The sequence below is a fragment of the Marmota flaviventris genome, chromosome 13 (genome assembly GCF_047511675.1).
Source record: "Marmota flaviventris isolate mMarFla1 chromosome 13, mMarFla1.hap1, whole genome shotgun sequence".
Taxonomy (NCBI): Eukaryota; Metazoa; Chordata; class Mammalia; order Rodentia; family Sciuridae; genus Marmota; species Marmota flaviventris.
The window spans coordinates 67703428-67719058 of NC_092510.1; the positions used below are offsets into that span (position 1 = coordinate 67703428).

At 45.1% G+C, this 15631-nt stretch overlaps 1 protein-coding gene across 9 annotated transcripts; it reads right to left on the minus strand.

Annotated features, from left to right (window-relative positions):
* Positions 1 to 1467: 1467 nt before the first annotated feature.
* Positions 1468 to 15385, minus strand: Pigo (phosphatidylinositol glycan anchor biosynthesis class O). Of its 9 annotated transcripts, none has more exons than XM_027930996.2 (12): positions 15309 to 15385; positions 14952 to 15008; positions 14100 to 14611; positions 13322 to 13465; positions 13006 to 13129; positions 12536 to 12695; positions 11330 to 11509; positions 9549 to 11076; positions 8560 to 8766; positions 8122 to 8339; positions 7320 to 7390; positions 1468 to 7170 (listed from the first exon to the last, which is right to left on the minus strand). In XM_027930996.2, exons 3-12 carry the CDS (start codon positions 14608 to 14610, stop codon positions 7041 to 7043), a joined length of 3273 nt encoding a protein of 1090 aa, XP_027786797.2. In that variant the 5' UTR covers position 14611; positions 14952 to 15008; positions 15309 to 15385; the 3' UTR covers positions 1468 to 7040. The 9 variants fall into 9 exon arrangements, with proteins under 9 accessions (XP_027786797.2, XP_027786795.2, XP_027786798.2 ...); XM_027930994.2 differs by having other exon boundaries at positions 14100 to 14614; XM_027930997.2 differs by having other exon boundaries at positions 15266 to 15309.
* Between the last annotated feature and the right edge of the window lie 246 nt (positions 15386 to 15631).

Below are 15631 nucleotides of genomic sequence, written 5' to 3' on the forward strand. Positions count from 1 at the left end.
ATGACATCAAAATCTCAAGCAAAAAAAGAATAGGATTTGGATTTTTTTCAAATTTAAAAATGTTGTGCCTCAAAGGATATTAAGAAAATGAAGGCAGGTGCAGTCACACACACTTGTAGTCCCAGTTGATCCAGAGGCTGAGGTGGAAGGATTTACTTTAGCCCAGGAATCAAAACTAGTCTGGGAATACAGTCAGACCCCATCTCAATCGACAACAAAGGCCTGGAAATGTAGCTTAGTGATAGAGTGCTTGCCTGGCATATGTGAAGCTCTGGGTTCAATACTCAGCACCAAAAAAAAAAAAAAAAAGAGAGAGAGAGAAAGAAAATGAAGAGAAAACTGTTGGGTCTTCCTCCAGTTTCCAGGTTTTCCTCTCCCTAAGGCAAGTCATAAAAAACAATCTTTCTCTGCCTTTTACCAAGAAATTCTCTGACTTACCTCTTCTGAAAATAGGTCATAAGACCCATCTTATTCCAGAGGGGTCCCTTCCCATACTCTGGAGGAAGAAATACTGCACCTTGCTGGGCTTCCCCATCCAGTCTATTAGCAATAAGGCCTATGCAATAAACACCAAAAAGGTCAGGCTGGAAAACTTCCTTATATCTGAACACATGGTGGTTCCTGGAGGTAGTATATCTAGATAGGAGGTTGGAGCTTTGCACCCTTTCCCACCATATGTATATCTTCTTCTATATCCTTAATAATAAACTGGTGTTATGGTTTGGATCCACAATAGCTTTTAAAGGTTCATGTGTTGAAGATTTGGTCCCTAGTACAGCAATGTTGGGGGGGGGGGGGTGGCAGACGCACACTTTGGGAAGTGATTGGATCAGAAGGGCCATAAACTCATCAATAGATTAATCTGGGCTGGGGTTGTGGCTCAGTGGTAGAATGCTTGCCTATCATGTGTGAGGTCGATCCAATTCTCAGCACCACATATAAATAAATACAATAAAGGCATTGTGTCCAACTACACCTAAAAATATTTAAAAAAAAAAAAAAAGGTATTGTGTCCACCTACAACTAAAAAAATATTTTTTTAAAAATTGGTTAAGGGGCTGGAGCTGGAGCTCAGTGGTAGACCGCTTGCCTCGCACATGTGAGGCCCTGGGTTCAATCCCCAGCACCACTTAAAAACAAATAAATAAAAATAAAGATATTGTGTCCATCTACAACTAAATATAAATAAATAAATAAATAGGTTAATCTACTGATATTCACAAGTGAATGGATTAATGGTAGGTAGTGAAAACTATAGGAAGGAGGACCTAATTGAAAGAAGTAGGACACTTTGGGGACATGCCCTTGGTGGCTATCTTTTGTCCCTGCTCCTCACCCCTCTCTCTTTCTCCACTCTACTCTCTCCCCACTCTCTGCTTTCAGGCCCCCATGAGGTGGGCATTGCTTCTCCACCACACTCTCTCTACATACTCAGGCCCATAAGAATGAAGCAAGTTGACCATGAACTGAAATCATGACCCAAAATAAATCTTTCCTTTTTTTTTTTCCTCAGGTACAAAATAGGACAAAAAGTCGACACCATTGATAAACATAAGTAAATGTTTCCTTGAGTTTTGTGAGCCTCTCAAGCAAATTAATCAACCCAGGAGGGGGTTGTGGAAACCCAACCTATACTGAGAAAAATCCCAATTTTTTCAATCAGAAGCACAGGTGAAACAACCTGGGGCTTGCAATTTACTTTTGAAGTGGTGAGGGAAGTGGAAGAAGTATTGGGAACTGAATCTTCATTCTGAGGGAACTAATCTTATTTCCTTATTGATAGTGTCAGAACTGAATTGAAGTAGAGGCTTCTCATCTGGTGTCCACTGCAGAAGTGCTTGCTTGTTGGAAGGAAGAAATACCCATGCCTTGTGAAGTCACAAAAGTCTTCTGTGTTGGTTGTGGTTAGAGAAAAGGGGAAGTCAATATTTTGTTTTTTCCTGACTTTTACAACAACCCATAGAATGGAGAAAATATTTGCAAATCACAGAGATCTGGCAAAGAACTGGTATCTAAAATATATAGAGAATGCTTACAATCCAATAATTAAAAAAAGACAAATAACCCAATTTAAAAATAGGCAAAGGATCTGAATGGATAATTCTCCAATGAGTACAAGGAAATATGTTCAACATCACAGACCTTCAAAGAAATGCAAACCCAAAACACAATATTATTTCACATACAGTAAAATGATTGGATCAAAAATAGATAATAACAAGTGTTGACATCACTGTGGAGAAATCAGAACTCATACACACTGCTGGAAGGAATATAAAATGGTATAGCAACTTTGGAAAACAGAATGACAGTTCTTTAAAAGATCAGAATTACCAAATGGCCCAGTATTTCTACAATATACCATGAGATATATACTCAAGAGAAATTGAAACATATGCCCAAACAAAAACGTACATGAAGCCAGGGGTGGTAGCACACGCCTTTAATCTCAGAGGCTGAGGCAGGAGGATCAAGAGATCAAAGCCAGCCTAGCAAAAGTAAGGCACTAAGCAACTCAGTGAGACCTTGTATCTAAATAAAATATAAAATATGGCTGGGGATGTGGCTCAGTGGTTGAGTGCCCCTGAGTTCAATCCCCAGTACCAAAAAAAAAAATACAAGGGAGCCAGGCATCTTTACAGGCACACGCCTGTAATCCCATCAGTTTAGGAGGCCAAGGCAGGAGGATCACTAGTTCAAAGTCAGCCTCAGCAATTTAGTGAAGCCCTAAGTAACTCAGTGAGACTTTTGTCTCAAAATAAAAATTAAAAAGGATGGGGATGTGGCTCAGTGGTTGAGTGACCCAGGTACATAAAACAGAAAACAAAAACCTTATACATGAATGTTCATAGCAGCATTATTTACAATAACTAAAGGTGAAAATCCAAATGTTCATCAACATATGAAGAAGTAAAATGTGGTCTATCCATGCAATGGAATTACTTGGCTATGAAAAGGAATGAAGTACCAATATATAATGCCATGTGGATGAACTTTGAAAATATTAAGCCAAATGAAAGACAGACCTCAAATGTGGTGGTGCAGGCCTATAATCCCAGCAACTCAGGAGGCTGAGGGAGAAGAGTCACAAGTTCAATTCGAAACCAGCCTCAGCAACTTAGCCAGCCCTAAGCAACTAAGTGAGAAGCTGTCTCAAAATAAAAAAAAATTTAAAAAGGGTAATGGTAAAGTGTCCTCAGGTTCAATCTCCAGTACAACAACAAAACAACAAAAAAAAAAGAGGAGAAAGAAGCAGGAGGAGGAGCAAAGAAGTCAGACTGAAAAGGGCACATACTGAATGATCCCATTTATACAAAATATCCATAATAGGTAAATATGAAACATAAAGCAGATTCCTGAGGCCAGGGATTTGGGGAGAAGAAGGAAAGTGATTGTTTAATGGGTACAGGGTTTCTTTTTTAGGGTAATGAAAATTCTAGAATTGATAGTGCTGATGATTGCACATTATGAATGTATTTTTTAAAATGGCTAAAATATGGTAGGCTTGGTAACACCGCTTGTAATCCCAGGAACTCTGGAGGCTGAGGCAGAAGATCGGAAGTTCCAGGCCAGCCTCAGCAATTCAGCAAGGACTTAAGCAACTTAGTGAGACCCTGACTCAAAAAATAAAAATGGCAGGGGATGTAACTCAGTGGTAAGGTGCACCTGGGTTCAATCCCCAGAAACCCCCCGCCAAACAAAAGGTTAAAATGTTAAATTTTATCTGAACTTAAAAAGAAAAAGAATCGAGAAGCTGAGGCCAAGTTCAAAGCCAGCCTTAGAAACTTAGTAAGGCCCTAAGCAACTCTGTGAGACCCTGTCTCAAAATAAAAAATAAGGATTAGGGTTGTAGCTCAGTGGTAGAGTGTCTGCCTAGCATGTATGAGGCACTGGGTTCAATCCTCGGCACCACATAAAAATAATATAAAGGCATTGTGTTCATCTATAACTAAAAAAGAATATTTTAAAAATAATAATAATAAAAAAGGCTAGGGATGCGCCTCAGATTCAATCCATGGTACCAAAAAAGAAGAGAAAAAAACAATATATACTGATATATAAACCTTGGAAACATGATGAAGAGGTCAATCACAAAAGGCCACAGATTATATGATCTCATTTCTTTCTTCTTCTTCTCATTTTCTTTTTGCTGTACTGGAGATTGAACCCAAGGGTGCTCTACCATTGAACTACACCCCTATCCCTTTTTATTTTTTATTTTGAGACAGGTTCTTGCTCAGTCTCCCAGGTTGTCCTCAAATGTGGGTTCCTCTAGCCTCAGCTTCCTAAGTAGCTGGCATTAAAGGCATGTGCCATCATGCTTGGTAATCAATTTTCTAACACATCTTTCTCTAAAAGAATCTTAAAGATTTATCAGGAGAAAGTGATTAGACATTGGTTGATAGATTAGATTATCCTTAGGCTGTAGGTAAGGAAGGCTCTGCAAAATAAATAAATAATAAAATACAATTTGCGGGGAGATGAAGGTACAGACAAAGGTACTAGAGGTACTGCCCTAGGTACTAGAGTACTAAAGAACTAAAGTACTAAAGGTACTTCCTAGGTACTAGAGATGGAAAGGGTGTTTTCCTTTCTCACAAAGGAATTGTTCCACCAAACTACCTCAGAAGTTGCCACCAGGTTGGGGGAGGGTTTTCTTTTCTTTTTCCCCTTATTTCTTTTATAGGCTAGCTGGGGCCATAACTTCTCCATCTTGCATTATTTGTTTTTTATATTTTTTAGTTGTCAATGGACCTTTATTTTATTTATTTATATGCAGTGCTGAGAATCGAACCCAGTGCCTCACACATACTAGCGCTCTACCACTGAGCCACAACCCCTACCCCTCTCCATCCTACATTATTAAACCTGTTTATAACCAGTGTAACCAAGGATCTATCCTTTAATTGCCTCACAGAATACATACTTTTTCATCTTTGCATTTGACCTCTGTACCCTAGTCTGTTAGCCATTAATACTTTGAACTCTTCCCTTAGCTACCTACCACAGCAGTGTATTTCTTCCTCATAACCAATGCTCCTTACCTTTTCTTCCTCATGCCAACTAAAGGTAAGTGCTCTCCCATTTTTTAAAGATCATTTCTTCTTTTCCTTTTAAACAATAGCTTTATTTTATTTATTTACTTTTATGTGGTGCTGAGGATCAAACTCAGCACCTTGCATATGCAAGGCAAGCACTCTACCACTGAGCCACAACCCCAGCCCCAAGATCGTCTCTTCTTTCAGCAATCCCAACTTCTCATGACTTGGACATGTTCAAACCTCCAACCTTGGTCCTAACCCTTCTCTCCAGAGGTTCTTTTCAACTTTTTTTAAAAGACAAATAATCCATTTTATTTATTTTATATTTACGTTTGTGGTACTGAGGAGTGAACCCAGGGGGTATAACCACTTAGCTACATTCCCAGCCCTTTTTGAGACAGGGTCTCACTAAATTGCTGAGGCTGACCTTGAACTTACAATCCTCGTTTCCAGCATCCTCAATCACTAGGATTAAAGGCATATGTCACCACACCTACCTGGCTTCCAAACTTTTTTTTTCCCCCCCAAATACTTGGGATTGAACTCAGGGGCACTTGGCCACTAAGCCACATTCCCAGCCCTATTTTGTATTTTATTTAGAGACAGGGTCTCACTGAGTTGCTTAGTGCCTTGCTTTTGCTGGGGCTGGCTTTGAACTCATAATCCTCCTGCCTCAGCCTCTCGAGTGCTGGAATTACAGGTATTTGTGCCTGGCCAAACTCTTTTGATGGATATCTCCAGAGGATCTCATGCCAGCACTTCAAATGTGACACCTGAGAATGAGGGTGGAATGGACAGAGGACACAGGAGACATACAAGAGAAGCACTAGGATTCCTATGGTTCTGAGGCTGTAAAAATGAATAAATTAATAAATACAATTTGGCTTCAAGTCCAGGAATAATCAATGAGACAAGGTGGAATGTTCTACAAGATGGGCAAGAAGATCTGTACTCTGGAGTAAGCAAGAGAATCACAAGTTTGAGGCCAGCCTCAGCAATATAGTGAGACACTGTCTAAAAATTAAAAAAGGGTTAGAGATGTAGTCAATGGTTGAGTGCTTGTCTAGCACATGCCAGGTCCTAGGTTCAATTTGCATTATCATCTCCCAACACCCCCCAAAGTAAAAAGATGGGCAAGTGGATCTGTTTTAAAAGAGCCAAGAACAGTGGCACATGCATGTAATCTTAGCAACTGGGGAGGTTAACAAGGAGGATTGCAAATTCAAGGCCAATCATAGCAACTCAGAGAGGGTGTCTCAAAATAAAAAATAAAAAAGGCTAGGGATGTGGCACAGTGGTAAAGCACCCCTGGGTTCAATCCCCAGTATCATAAATAAATAAATAGACAGCACAGGTTGGGAAACTAGGGAGGCTTCCACAGAAGTGAAGAGCAAAGTGTCTTAGAGTGAAAGGACACATCAGGGAAGATGATTTGGGGCTTCTGTGTACTCTATGATACCTGGGTTTATCTTCTCAGTCTTCTCTGCAATCAGCCAAAGTGTGTAAGAACTCAAAAAATGTGTTGACTGAATAGCAAAGGAAAATCATAGGTGGGATAATGGGACTGATTTAGGAAAAAGTGGGGGCAGTAAATTCAGACAACTCCAACCTCTTGCCAAAGGTTCTCAGGTATAGCCAAGCATGTCTAAGATGACTGATCCAATCTGCCTGAGAGAGGAGACTGACCCTCCCTTCAACACATGTATGACAGTGGGGACTCCCCCACATCTCAGACAAACATATTTACATTTTTTTTATTCCACTTTGGAGACCCACCATAGCTAACACCCTTATCCATCAGATGCAACCAAATCAGGAGTTAGGGATCAGACTCCACTGTGATTTTGAATTTTAAAATAATGAAGTCCCAGTGCCTGGCTGCATGGTGGAAAGAGATGTGGCTGAGCCTCTCTTGTAGTTTAGCTAGCACCTGTACAGGCCAAGCTATATTATTCTCCAGTTCTCTCTGTAGTCAGATGTAAGCATCCATAGCCTAGGCTACCTCTGCTGAGCCAGAACTAGTTTTCTGAACCAGGAGCTCACAGCACCATCCACTCGCATCACCAATGCTATGCCCAGGAGAAGTCCCACGCTGCTCACGATGAAGCCTATGGCCTCAAAAATGAACCTACAAAGAAAGGTGGAGTGCCTCAGGAATCAAAGAGTAGGTTTAGTGCTTTTTCCCTACAGAGGCAAAACCTTGTTCATCCTGGATGTTCTTAATTTGCTCTAAATTTCTCCCACCCACCATCTTCCCTTTTAAGTAAATCCACTCACTTGGGGGCAAACACCTTCCAGACCATGAGATGCCTGCGGAGGATGGAGGCAGCCAAGGTACAAGCCAGAATCTAAGGAGAGAGAGGAGAGTCCCAGTTACTTGGGAAAGGGAGGAAGAAGCAAAGCAAAGGGAAAACTGCTATAGGCCACTGTGAAAAAATGAAAGAAAAAGGAAAGCAGCATGTGTTTCTGGGGGAAAAAAAAACAAAAACCCTGGGACATGAGCTAAGAAACCTAATTCTTGCCCTGGCCCAACTACTAACTCAGTGACTTTGGGCAAGTCACCATCCATCTTTGATGCTAACAATTAGATTTTGACTCCCAGGGTAGAGGAAGATGTCAGTACATCTTCTGCATCCAGAGAGAAGGAGGAGGCTCCATGATCATAGTTTAAGAATCCTGGCCATTACTTAAGTCTTTCCAGTATGTCCATAATTCCCAAATGCAACTAGCAAGGTGCAGATCTAGGTTGTAGAGTAAATGATCCAGGACTAGATAAAGAAACACAGGTTTAAGTCTCAAAATTGTCATTTGAGGTCACCAGGCTTAGGCAACCTCTTCATTTATCTATACTTCAGTTGAGACATTCCCAAGGTTTTTCTGTTTGTTTTTGAGACAGAGTCTCATTATGTTGCCCAAGCTAGACTCAAAGTTGGGATCCTTCTGCCTCTCCCTCCTGAGTAGCTGGGATTATATGCATGAACCACTGTACCCTGCTTTCCCAGGATTTTTTAAAGTATGAAAGAATGTGAAACACACACATGAGAAAAGATTACTAGCTCCCTGATTTCTCTATACGTACCTGGACACCAAGGACAAAGAGGTACTTGAGGCCCAGCTGCAGAAGTGCTGCATTGAAGTGGTGAGGTGCATCCCGGAGCCTCATCTCCATCAGTGGCTCCTCCACCTCCTCCTCAGGCCTGACTCTGGCCTCAGCTTCACTCCCTGGGGGTTGCCGCCTCTTCCTTGGCCCTTGACTCTCACATAGGAAAGGCCACAACAGAAGTAGTGGGCAACCTACTGCCTCAAGGAAAGGGCAGGGCTGACATCAATGGAAGACACTGAGATTGGTCCACCCTAGTCCTCAACCACCCTAATTGGCTCAGACTCCAATTAGCCTAGGCCAAGGGATGCCAAGGATCTAACGAAACCACATCTTCTTTATAAATTCAGGATTTTCCTTTTTTTCCACAAAGCCAGAGAAAACAATGAAAGTAAGGGAGAGGAAGCAAGGAGGTACCTGAAAAGAGGAGGTGGGAGGCAAAGGTGTTGGCTCCTACTAGCAAAGCAGGAAGCCAAGTAGAGGAGCCATGACCTTCTGGGAATCCCACAAAAGCTGCATGCCAATGGATGGCTGGAAAGACAGGCTGGTGGCCTGTAGAGTAGAAGGTCTGTGTGGCCATGAGGGCCCATGCTGACACTGCCTGCCATGGCACAGTAAAAGGACCTGGAGGAAAAAGTATATGTCTTTATGATTACATCTCATCCCCTAATCCATAGCCTACCACCCCACCATCATATACAGCCGCTAATTCAGTGGTAATTTTCATACACATATGCCCACCACCCCAACCTCTCTATAAGACAACACTCTCATTATTCTTTTCTTTGGCACTGGAGATTGAACCCAGAGGTACTCCATCACTGAGCTATATCCCCAGTCTTTTTTTTTTTTTTTTTTTAATTTTGATATAGGATCTCACTAAGTTGCCAAGGCTTGCCTCAAACTTGCAATCTTCCTGCTTCAGCATTTTGAGTCACTGGGATTACAGGAGTGAGTCACCATGCCTGGACACTCTCATTATTCTAATTCCCTCTGTTGCACAAACTCCAGGCATCCTAATCTGAATCCCACTATGCTCAATCTATTTCTTTGTCTCACACATACACAGCTCACTATCATACTGTATTCATAATTTGCCACTTCTATCACTGGAGAATAAGGAAATGTGTTCATAAGGATGCAGCATTTCCATGAGTCCTGGAGGACTCCTTACCTATCACTCCTCCTACCCCCACCTCCAGGAACTCATTAAAGCCAATGGGAGGGATCAGCTTGGCTACAGCAGGTAAGAGAAAGGACATTAGTAAGACTTTCCCAATTGTGTGGGGCATGAGACCCTATGTCAAGGTGAGGAACATAAGGAACAACACCTCCTTGAAAACAAGAGGGGCTGGACTCATATCATTACTATCCTTAGATGAATCAGGGCTGAGATATATATTTACCAGGGGTGGTGATGGGTATCCCAGCAGCAAGCAGATGCAGGAGAAGGAAGCTCTGCAGAAACAGAAGCAGGAACACAAGGCTGATGCGCTCTGCATGCAATAGCAGAAGTGGAAAGGCCAAAAAGGTGAGGGCCGTGACCATAGCAGCTGAGTAGATGCTCCCCAACTGATAGGCAGCCACAGTCAAGGGACCCTGAGATTTGGTCCTCTCTAGCCGGCCCCGGAACTCCTCCTGCATGTGTCGGTAAATTTGAGGGACCACATAATCCAAGTCAGCTTGAGAAGTAGGGGGCCCCGAGAAGGGAGTGAGGACAATCCTGGTCCTTGGGGCACTTGCCCCAGCCTTTACCAGCACTGTCACAGGCCTCCAGAGAAGCAGCATGAGTCCTGAAGCAGCCAGCGCCACCACTGCCCGAGGAAGCACAACTGATGCCCCAGCAACCAGGGCTCGGAGACGCGGGGGTGCTTCATCGGCCCCCGATGCCAATGCCCAGTAGGCAGCAGTGCCCAGTGCCATTACAGGCAGCCCCCAGCGCACAAAGAGCACAGGGGGCTCAGGGCTCTTGAGATTACCATAGCGGCCAAGCCATAGTCGCACAGCAACTAATAGGGTCACCAGTGCCCCAACACAAGCTCCGTACCACAAATTTTTGGCTCGACCTCCCACCATGGATGCCAGAGGACTCAGCCAGGGAGAGGAGTGGCAAGCAGGTGTCTCTTCAGGGCAGCGATGAAAAAGCCCAGCTAGCCTTGTACATAAAAGCAACCCAACTCCAAGCTTCAGGGCATATGCACCACTGTGCCGTGGGGGGCCTGTTGGGGAAGAAGAGCCAAGGCGGGGTATTGTGAGCAGTTTAGGCGGCAGCAGCTGACCCTCCCAGTGAAGCTGGGCAACCAGGAGCAAAATGAGTGAGCCCAAAAGGAAGGGGGTAGCCCTGGCCTCAGCTACAACAAAACTATCAGAGAAGAAGGCAGCCAAGCGAATGAGCAGGAGTAAAAGGACAGGCCCAGGGATGGGAAGCAGAGTTGCTATGGGCCTCTTAGACCCCCAGCCAGCCCAAGCTTTCCACAAAAAAGGGAGAAGTGAGCTTGTTGCAGCCATGGTCCCTAGAACCACTGGATCCAGCTTCAGCCCAGTAGTTGCCAGGAGTCCTGCATATAGTATGGCTCCACCCAGGCCCCAGGCCCCAGGTATAAGCAGCAGAGGGCGAAAGTGGAAGCTTGGGGATGTTGCCCACTGGGATGCGAGCAGACAGAGAAAGCAGGCAGCAGCCAAGAGAGCAGCACCCCCTGCCATGCGGACCAGAGAGAAACGGGCCCAAGACGCAATGCATATAGCCCGAGCTCCCCGCAGGAACTGCTGCAGCTCAGCAATCACAGTCTGCAATGCAGCCTCAGCCCCTTGGGAGTTCTGAAGAAGCCACTGGTAGTCAGCAGAGGCCTTGGAGAAGAGATTCTGTAGCTGATGAAGCTCCTTAACTTGGAGGTCCTGAGTAGCAGCTGAGTAGGTGTGAAGAAATCGGGATACCTAACAGAAAAGTTCAGAGACCAAGGGGAACAGGTCAGAAATATAATTTGGGGCAGAGGCAAGGATAAGTATTACAAAAGGGGGCACTTGGAATCAGGGACCCAAACTCTGTTTAGCATAGAAGGAAGGAATAATGGGAAGGGGACATGGCTATGAAGGTGGGAAGACTAAACAAAGGACAATGTAGTAGCCATTATGCTTCTCTTATGCCCACCCTAATTTTATCACTCAGAAGCCCAGCCCTCTTACCCACCTGCTGGGCATTGAGATGGAGAGCTGAGGCTTGGGCTAGAGCAGAGAGGTGGGGCTGGGAGTCCTTGCCCGCTGAGAACAGCTCAGCTATCACCTCCCCAATGTTTCCAAATGGTATGGGCAGGCCTAGTAGCAGGGCCAGTGTGGGCACAAGGCTGACTTGAGGAATCACTTCTGGCTCCTAGAGGAAAAGGACAGGGGTTAATGAGTTCATCAGAAAGCTGAAGTAAGGGGCTGGGCTGGGGCTCAGCAGTAGAGTGCTTGCCTTGCACGTGTGAAGCACTGGGTTTGATCCTCAGCACCACATAAAAATAAATAAACAAAATAAAGGTATGTGTCCATCTACAACTCTCATATATATATATATATATATATATATATATATATATATATATATATATATTTAAAGAAAGCTGAGTGTTTGGGATGAAGGAAATAAGTGGAACCATGGGTTAGTGATCCCAGGATCATGGATTTGGGAGCCTAAAATAAAGTGACCTATAAGAGTACTGTGATCAGAACTGGGGTTGTGGCTCAGCGGTAGCGAACTCGCCTAACATATGCGAGGCCCTGGGTTTCATTCTCAGCACCACATAAAAATAAGCAAACAAAATAAAGGTATTGTATCCAACTACAACTAAAAAATAAATGTAAAAAAAATTAGTTAAATAAAAATACTGTAATCATAGGGCTGGGCACGGTGGCACACACCTATAATCCCAGCAGCTCAGGAGCATGAGGCAGGAGGATAGTGAGTTAAAAGCCAGCCAGCCTCAACAAAAAAGAAGCGAGGTGCTGCAACTCAATGAGAACCTGTCTCTAAATAAAATACAAAATAGGGCTGGGGGTGTGGTTCATTGGTTGAGTGCTGCGGAGTTCAATCCCCAGTACTAAATAAAAAATAAATAAAAAGAATACTGTGATCATGCTGGGCATGGTGGCGCATACCTGTAATCCCCATGGCTCAGGAGGCTGAGGCAGGAGGATCACGAGTTCAACACCAGCCTCAGCAACTTAGCAAGGCCTTAAGCAACTCAGTGAGACCCTGTCTCTAAATAAAATACAAAAAGGGCTGAGGAATATGGCTCAGTGGTTGAGCACCCCGGGTTCAATCCCCAGTACCAAAATAAATAAATAAATAAAAATACTGTGATTATGGTAAGGAATGAATACTGGTAAACCAGAAAAGGCACAGTCCAGGCCTCACCTCTGGTGGGGTGCTGGGAAACAGGGCTGTGGGACTGTATAGAAAGAGTGCAGCTGAGACTTCCAGCTCACTGTCCCCTCCATGGTCTCCATTCATGGTCATCCCGTGGTCCCCAGCCACCACCAGCAATGTGTCATTCTCCAAACGGTCCACAAGTCCCCTGTGAACCAAGAAATGTGTCAGGGGATAGAGATGGATCAAGATCTTTCTCAAGGACTCATTCACCCCAAGCTATGACTTTCATAAGTAGGATCTAGACCTTTGGCAAAGAGACACCTCTTCAATCTATTGTCCAAATCCACCCATTGAGTTATTCAAGATGAATGAGACCCCTAACTTTAGAAAAAGACCTGGAAAATATAGAGATCAGCCAGGAAAGAGGCTCCAAATAAGGACTTTTTCTCCTGGAACCGTACATTCTGAGATTCCCAGGCACAAACCCACTCCCCCAGTCATTACCCCACACTCACTGGATCACCTGGTCCATCTGGCTAAGTTTCTTGGCCATTTCAGGGTGGTGAGGGCCATGCTTGTGGCCACAATGATCCACACCCAGGAAGTGAGCAATCAGCACGTCCCATTCACCACTGTCCACTGTGAAGGGGAGAACACTGAGCACAGGGTACCAAGGCCCGCTCCTCAACCCCAGCAAGGCTTTAACACTCCTCTATGTCTGGGAACAAACACCCAGGCCATTTTACCCATGGGAGGTTCAGAATCTGTAGACTAAAGCAGCTGTCCCCAGTTCCCAGTCTTAGGGACTAAGTGTTCTGGCCCATTGCTCACTGGTGGGATACAGGTGTTCCAAGATGCCATTGTCCACTGTGTGTAGGTCTCTGACATTGAAGGAAGAGAAGAAGAAAGCTTTTGAAAAAGCTCCAGGGAAAAGATCTTTCCAGGTATCATCTCCCATGAAGACTACACGCCTTCCTGCAGGGACACGTGGAGGGGAGGGTGGTCAGAAGCTGAGTAGGAGTCAGGGCAGGGGAGAAACAGAAGAGGAGACCCTTTAAGACCCATTAGAAATCCCAACCATGTATCTTAAGGCACAGCTATTCTATCCAGCAACCCTTATCTTTCAGGGCCCAAAATTCCCATCAGGAAATTTTCCCTGATGACCATACTTCACCTAGACTTCTCACTCCCATTCCTCCAAAATGATTTGCTAATTTTCAGCACCTGGGTATCTTTGCTGACCTGTTTTTCCTGGGTATATTCTGCTTTTTCCAAGTCAGTGAGTGAACAGGGACTGGATCTGCCTATACTCTTCTTCACACTTGTGAGTCAAGATTCATCTTCTCTTCATTTCTCCCTTGCCCCTTTACTGAGAGTTCCCCAAGATCAAAATCAACATTCCACATAGATTTAAACTTTCACCAAAGACAAAGTCCTTTGTCCCCCAAACTGAGCTTTCTACACACAAGGTCCCAATGTCATTCTCCCCCTTCCTAGACCCCTAGGCCACAACCAAGTGGGCAGCTGGGCACCCAAAATTCTGGCTCCAGAACTTCTAAATAAGATATCTGCCCAAGTATTCTTGGCTTCCAAAGGAGCCCATACTGACCTGCATTGGTGAGTTGTTTAATAAGATTGTCTTCCATTATGGCATGACTGGCAAAGTTATTGCCAGCATCAATAAAAGTAGGTAATGAGCCGGTGGTGAGGGCCTTGAGGCGCTGCATGGTGGTCGTAGGAGGATCAACCTGAGATCGGTAGAGTCGGGCATGGTGGGGCTGAATCTCCAGGATCCTTTGCAAGGAGCGTAGTTTGCCCAGGAAGGGCAGTGAGACAGGAGGCTCCCCAGGCACTTGTGAGTACTGGGGCTGGGCAAAGTCAAATCGCAGGGCATCTATCAGCACCAACACAACCCGGGAGAACCGGGAAGCCATCCAGCAGGCCCCAGGCTTCCCTTGGTTTCCCCACGGCAGGAACCCAGGACCTGGGGGCTCCTGGCAGCTGCTATGGTTAGTGAGCTCCAAACGGGTGAGAAGGAAGCCACTGGTGAAGAGGGCAATGCCAGCATAGAAGAGGAAGCAGACCCAGGCCAGGAAGAGCAACACGGAGATCTTCTGCATCCTGCTAGCGACAGGAAAGGGAATTCATTATTGTGGGGTGAGGTAGGGATATACTGGTCTCTCGACACAATGCCCAGCTAGAACCCCTTACTCTTAGAAGCAGTCCTGGACACAAACAGCCCCATAAACAACCCATTACAATGTTCCCCTCCACGAGTTATGCCAGTATTTCTGAGGAGAGGTCCCTAAGCTATGAGCAGCAACCTGGAGCCACTGTTAAAAATACTATTTCCAGAGTCCACCCTATATCTACTCAGGATCTTTGCTGGTAGCTCATAAGAATTTGCATACAACCAGGAAATCCTAATGTTGAAATATCAGAGTCCACGAGGAGAACTTACTCCCAGTGGCGGTCCACTCCTGACCCAGGGGAACCGGGGCTCACGCGATGGCGCCGCCTGGCGGGGACGGAGAGAACGAGGAGAAGTCACACTCCACTTCCCGGCAATCTGGATAGCCAAGAGGACCCAAAGCAAGACCTCTTCTGCGTAGCAGGGCAGAGGCACTGGTCTAAATCCCATTGGGCCTCGCCGGGACCCAGACGTCCACGCGGCTCTGCCTCCTCTGATCGCTACCCGGCCTCCCCCTGGGCACTCTGGCCCTGGTATTGGGCAGCCATGACAGCGAGCTGGGGCAGGAGTGGGGGCTCCCTTACTTTGGGTTGACGGCATTGAGGTTTTCGGGAGACCCTGGCTCACCTGCATCAGCGCCCGGAAGTACAGCTGCAGCGTCTGTGGCCCGCACAGAGGTGCACGCGTCAGACAGAGCGGCCCACGGAGAGCCTCATCGCCACCTGCCGGCGCCTGGGTGAAAGTTCGGCAAGGATGGTAGGGCTTTCAAGAGTTTGTCAAGACTTAGTAATTGAGAATGGGGCAAGCAAGGGACTAAGCTAGAAGAGTTCAGAGAGCCACTGTCCATTCTTCGTTATGACTAAGAGCTTGGCTACTGGAATAAAACTTATCTAACTCCAATTCTACAACTCATTGTGATTACTGTGCATTAGCTATGTAAAATACGAATA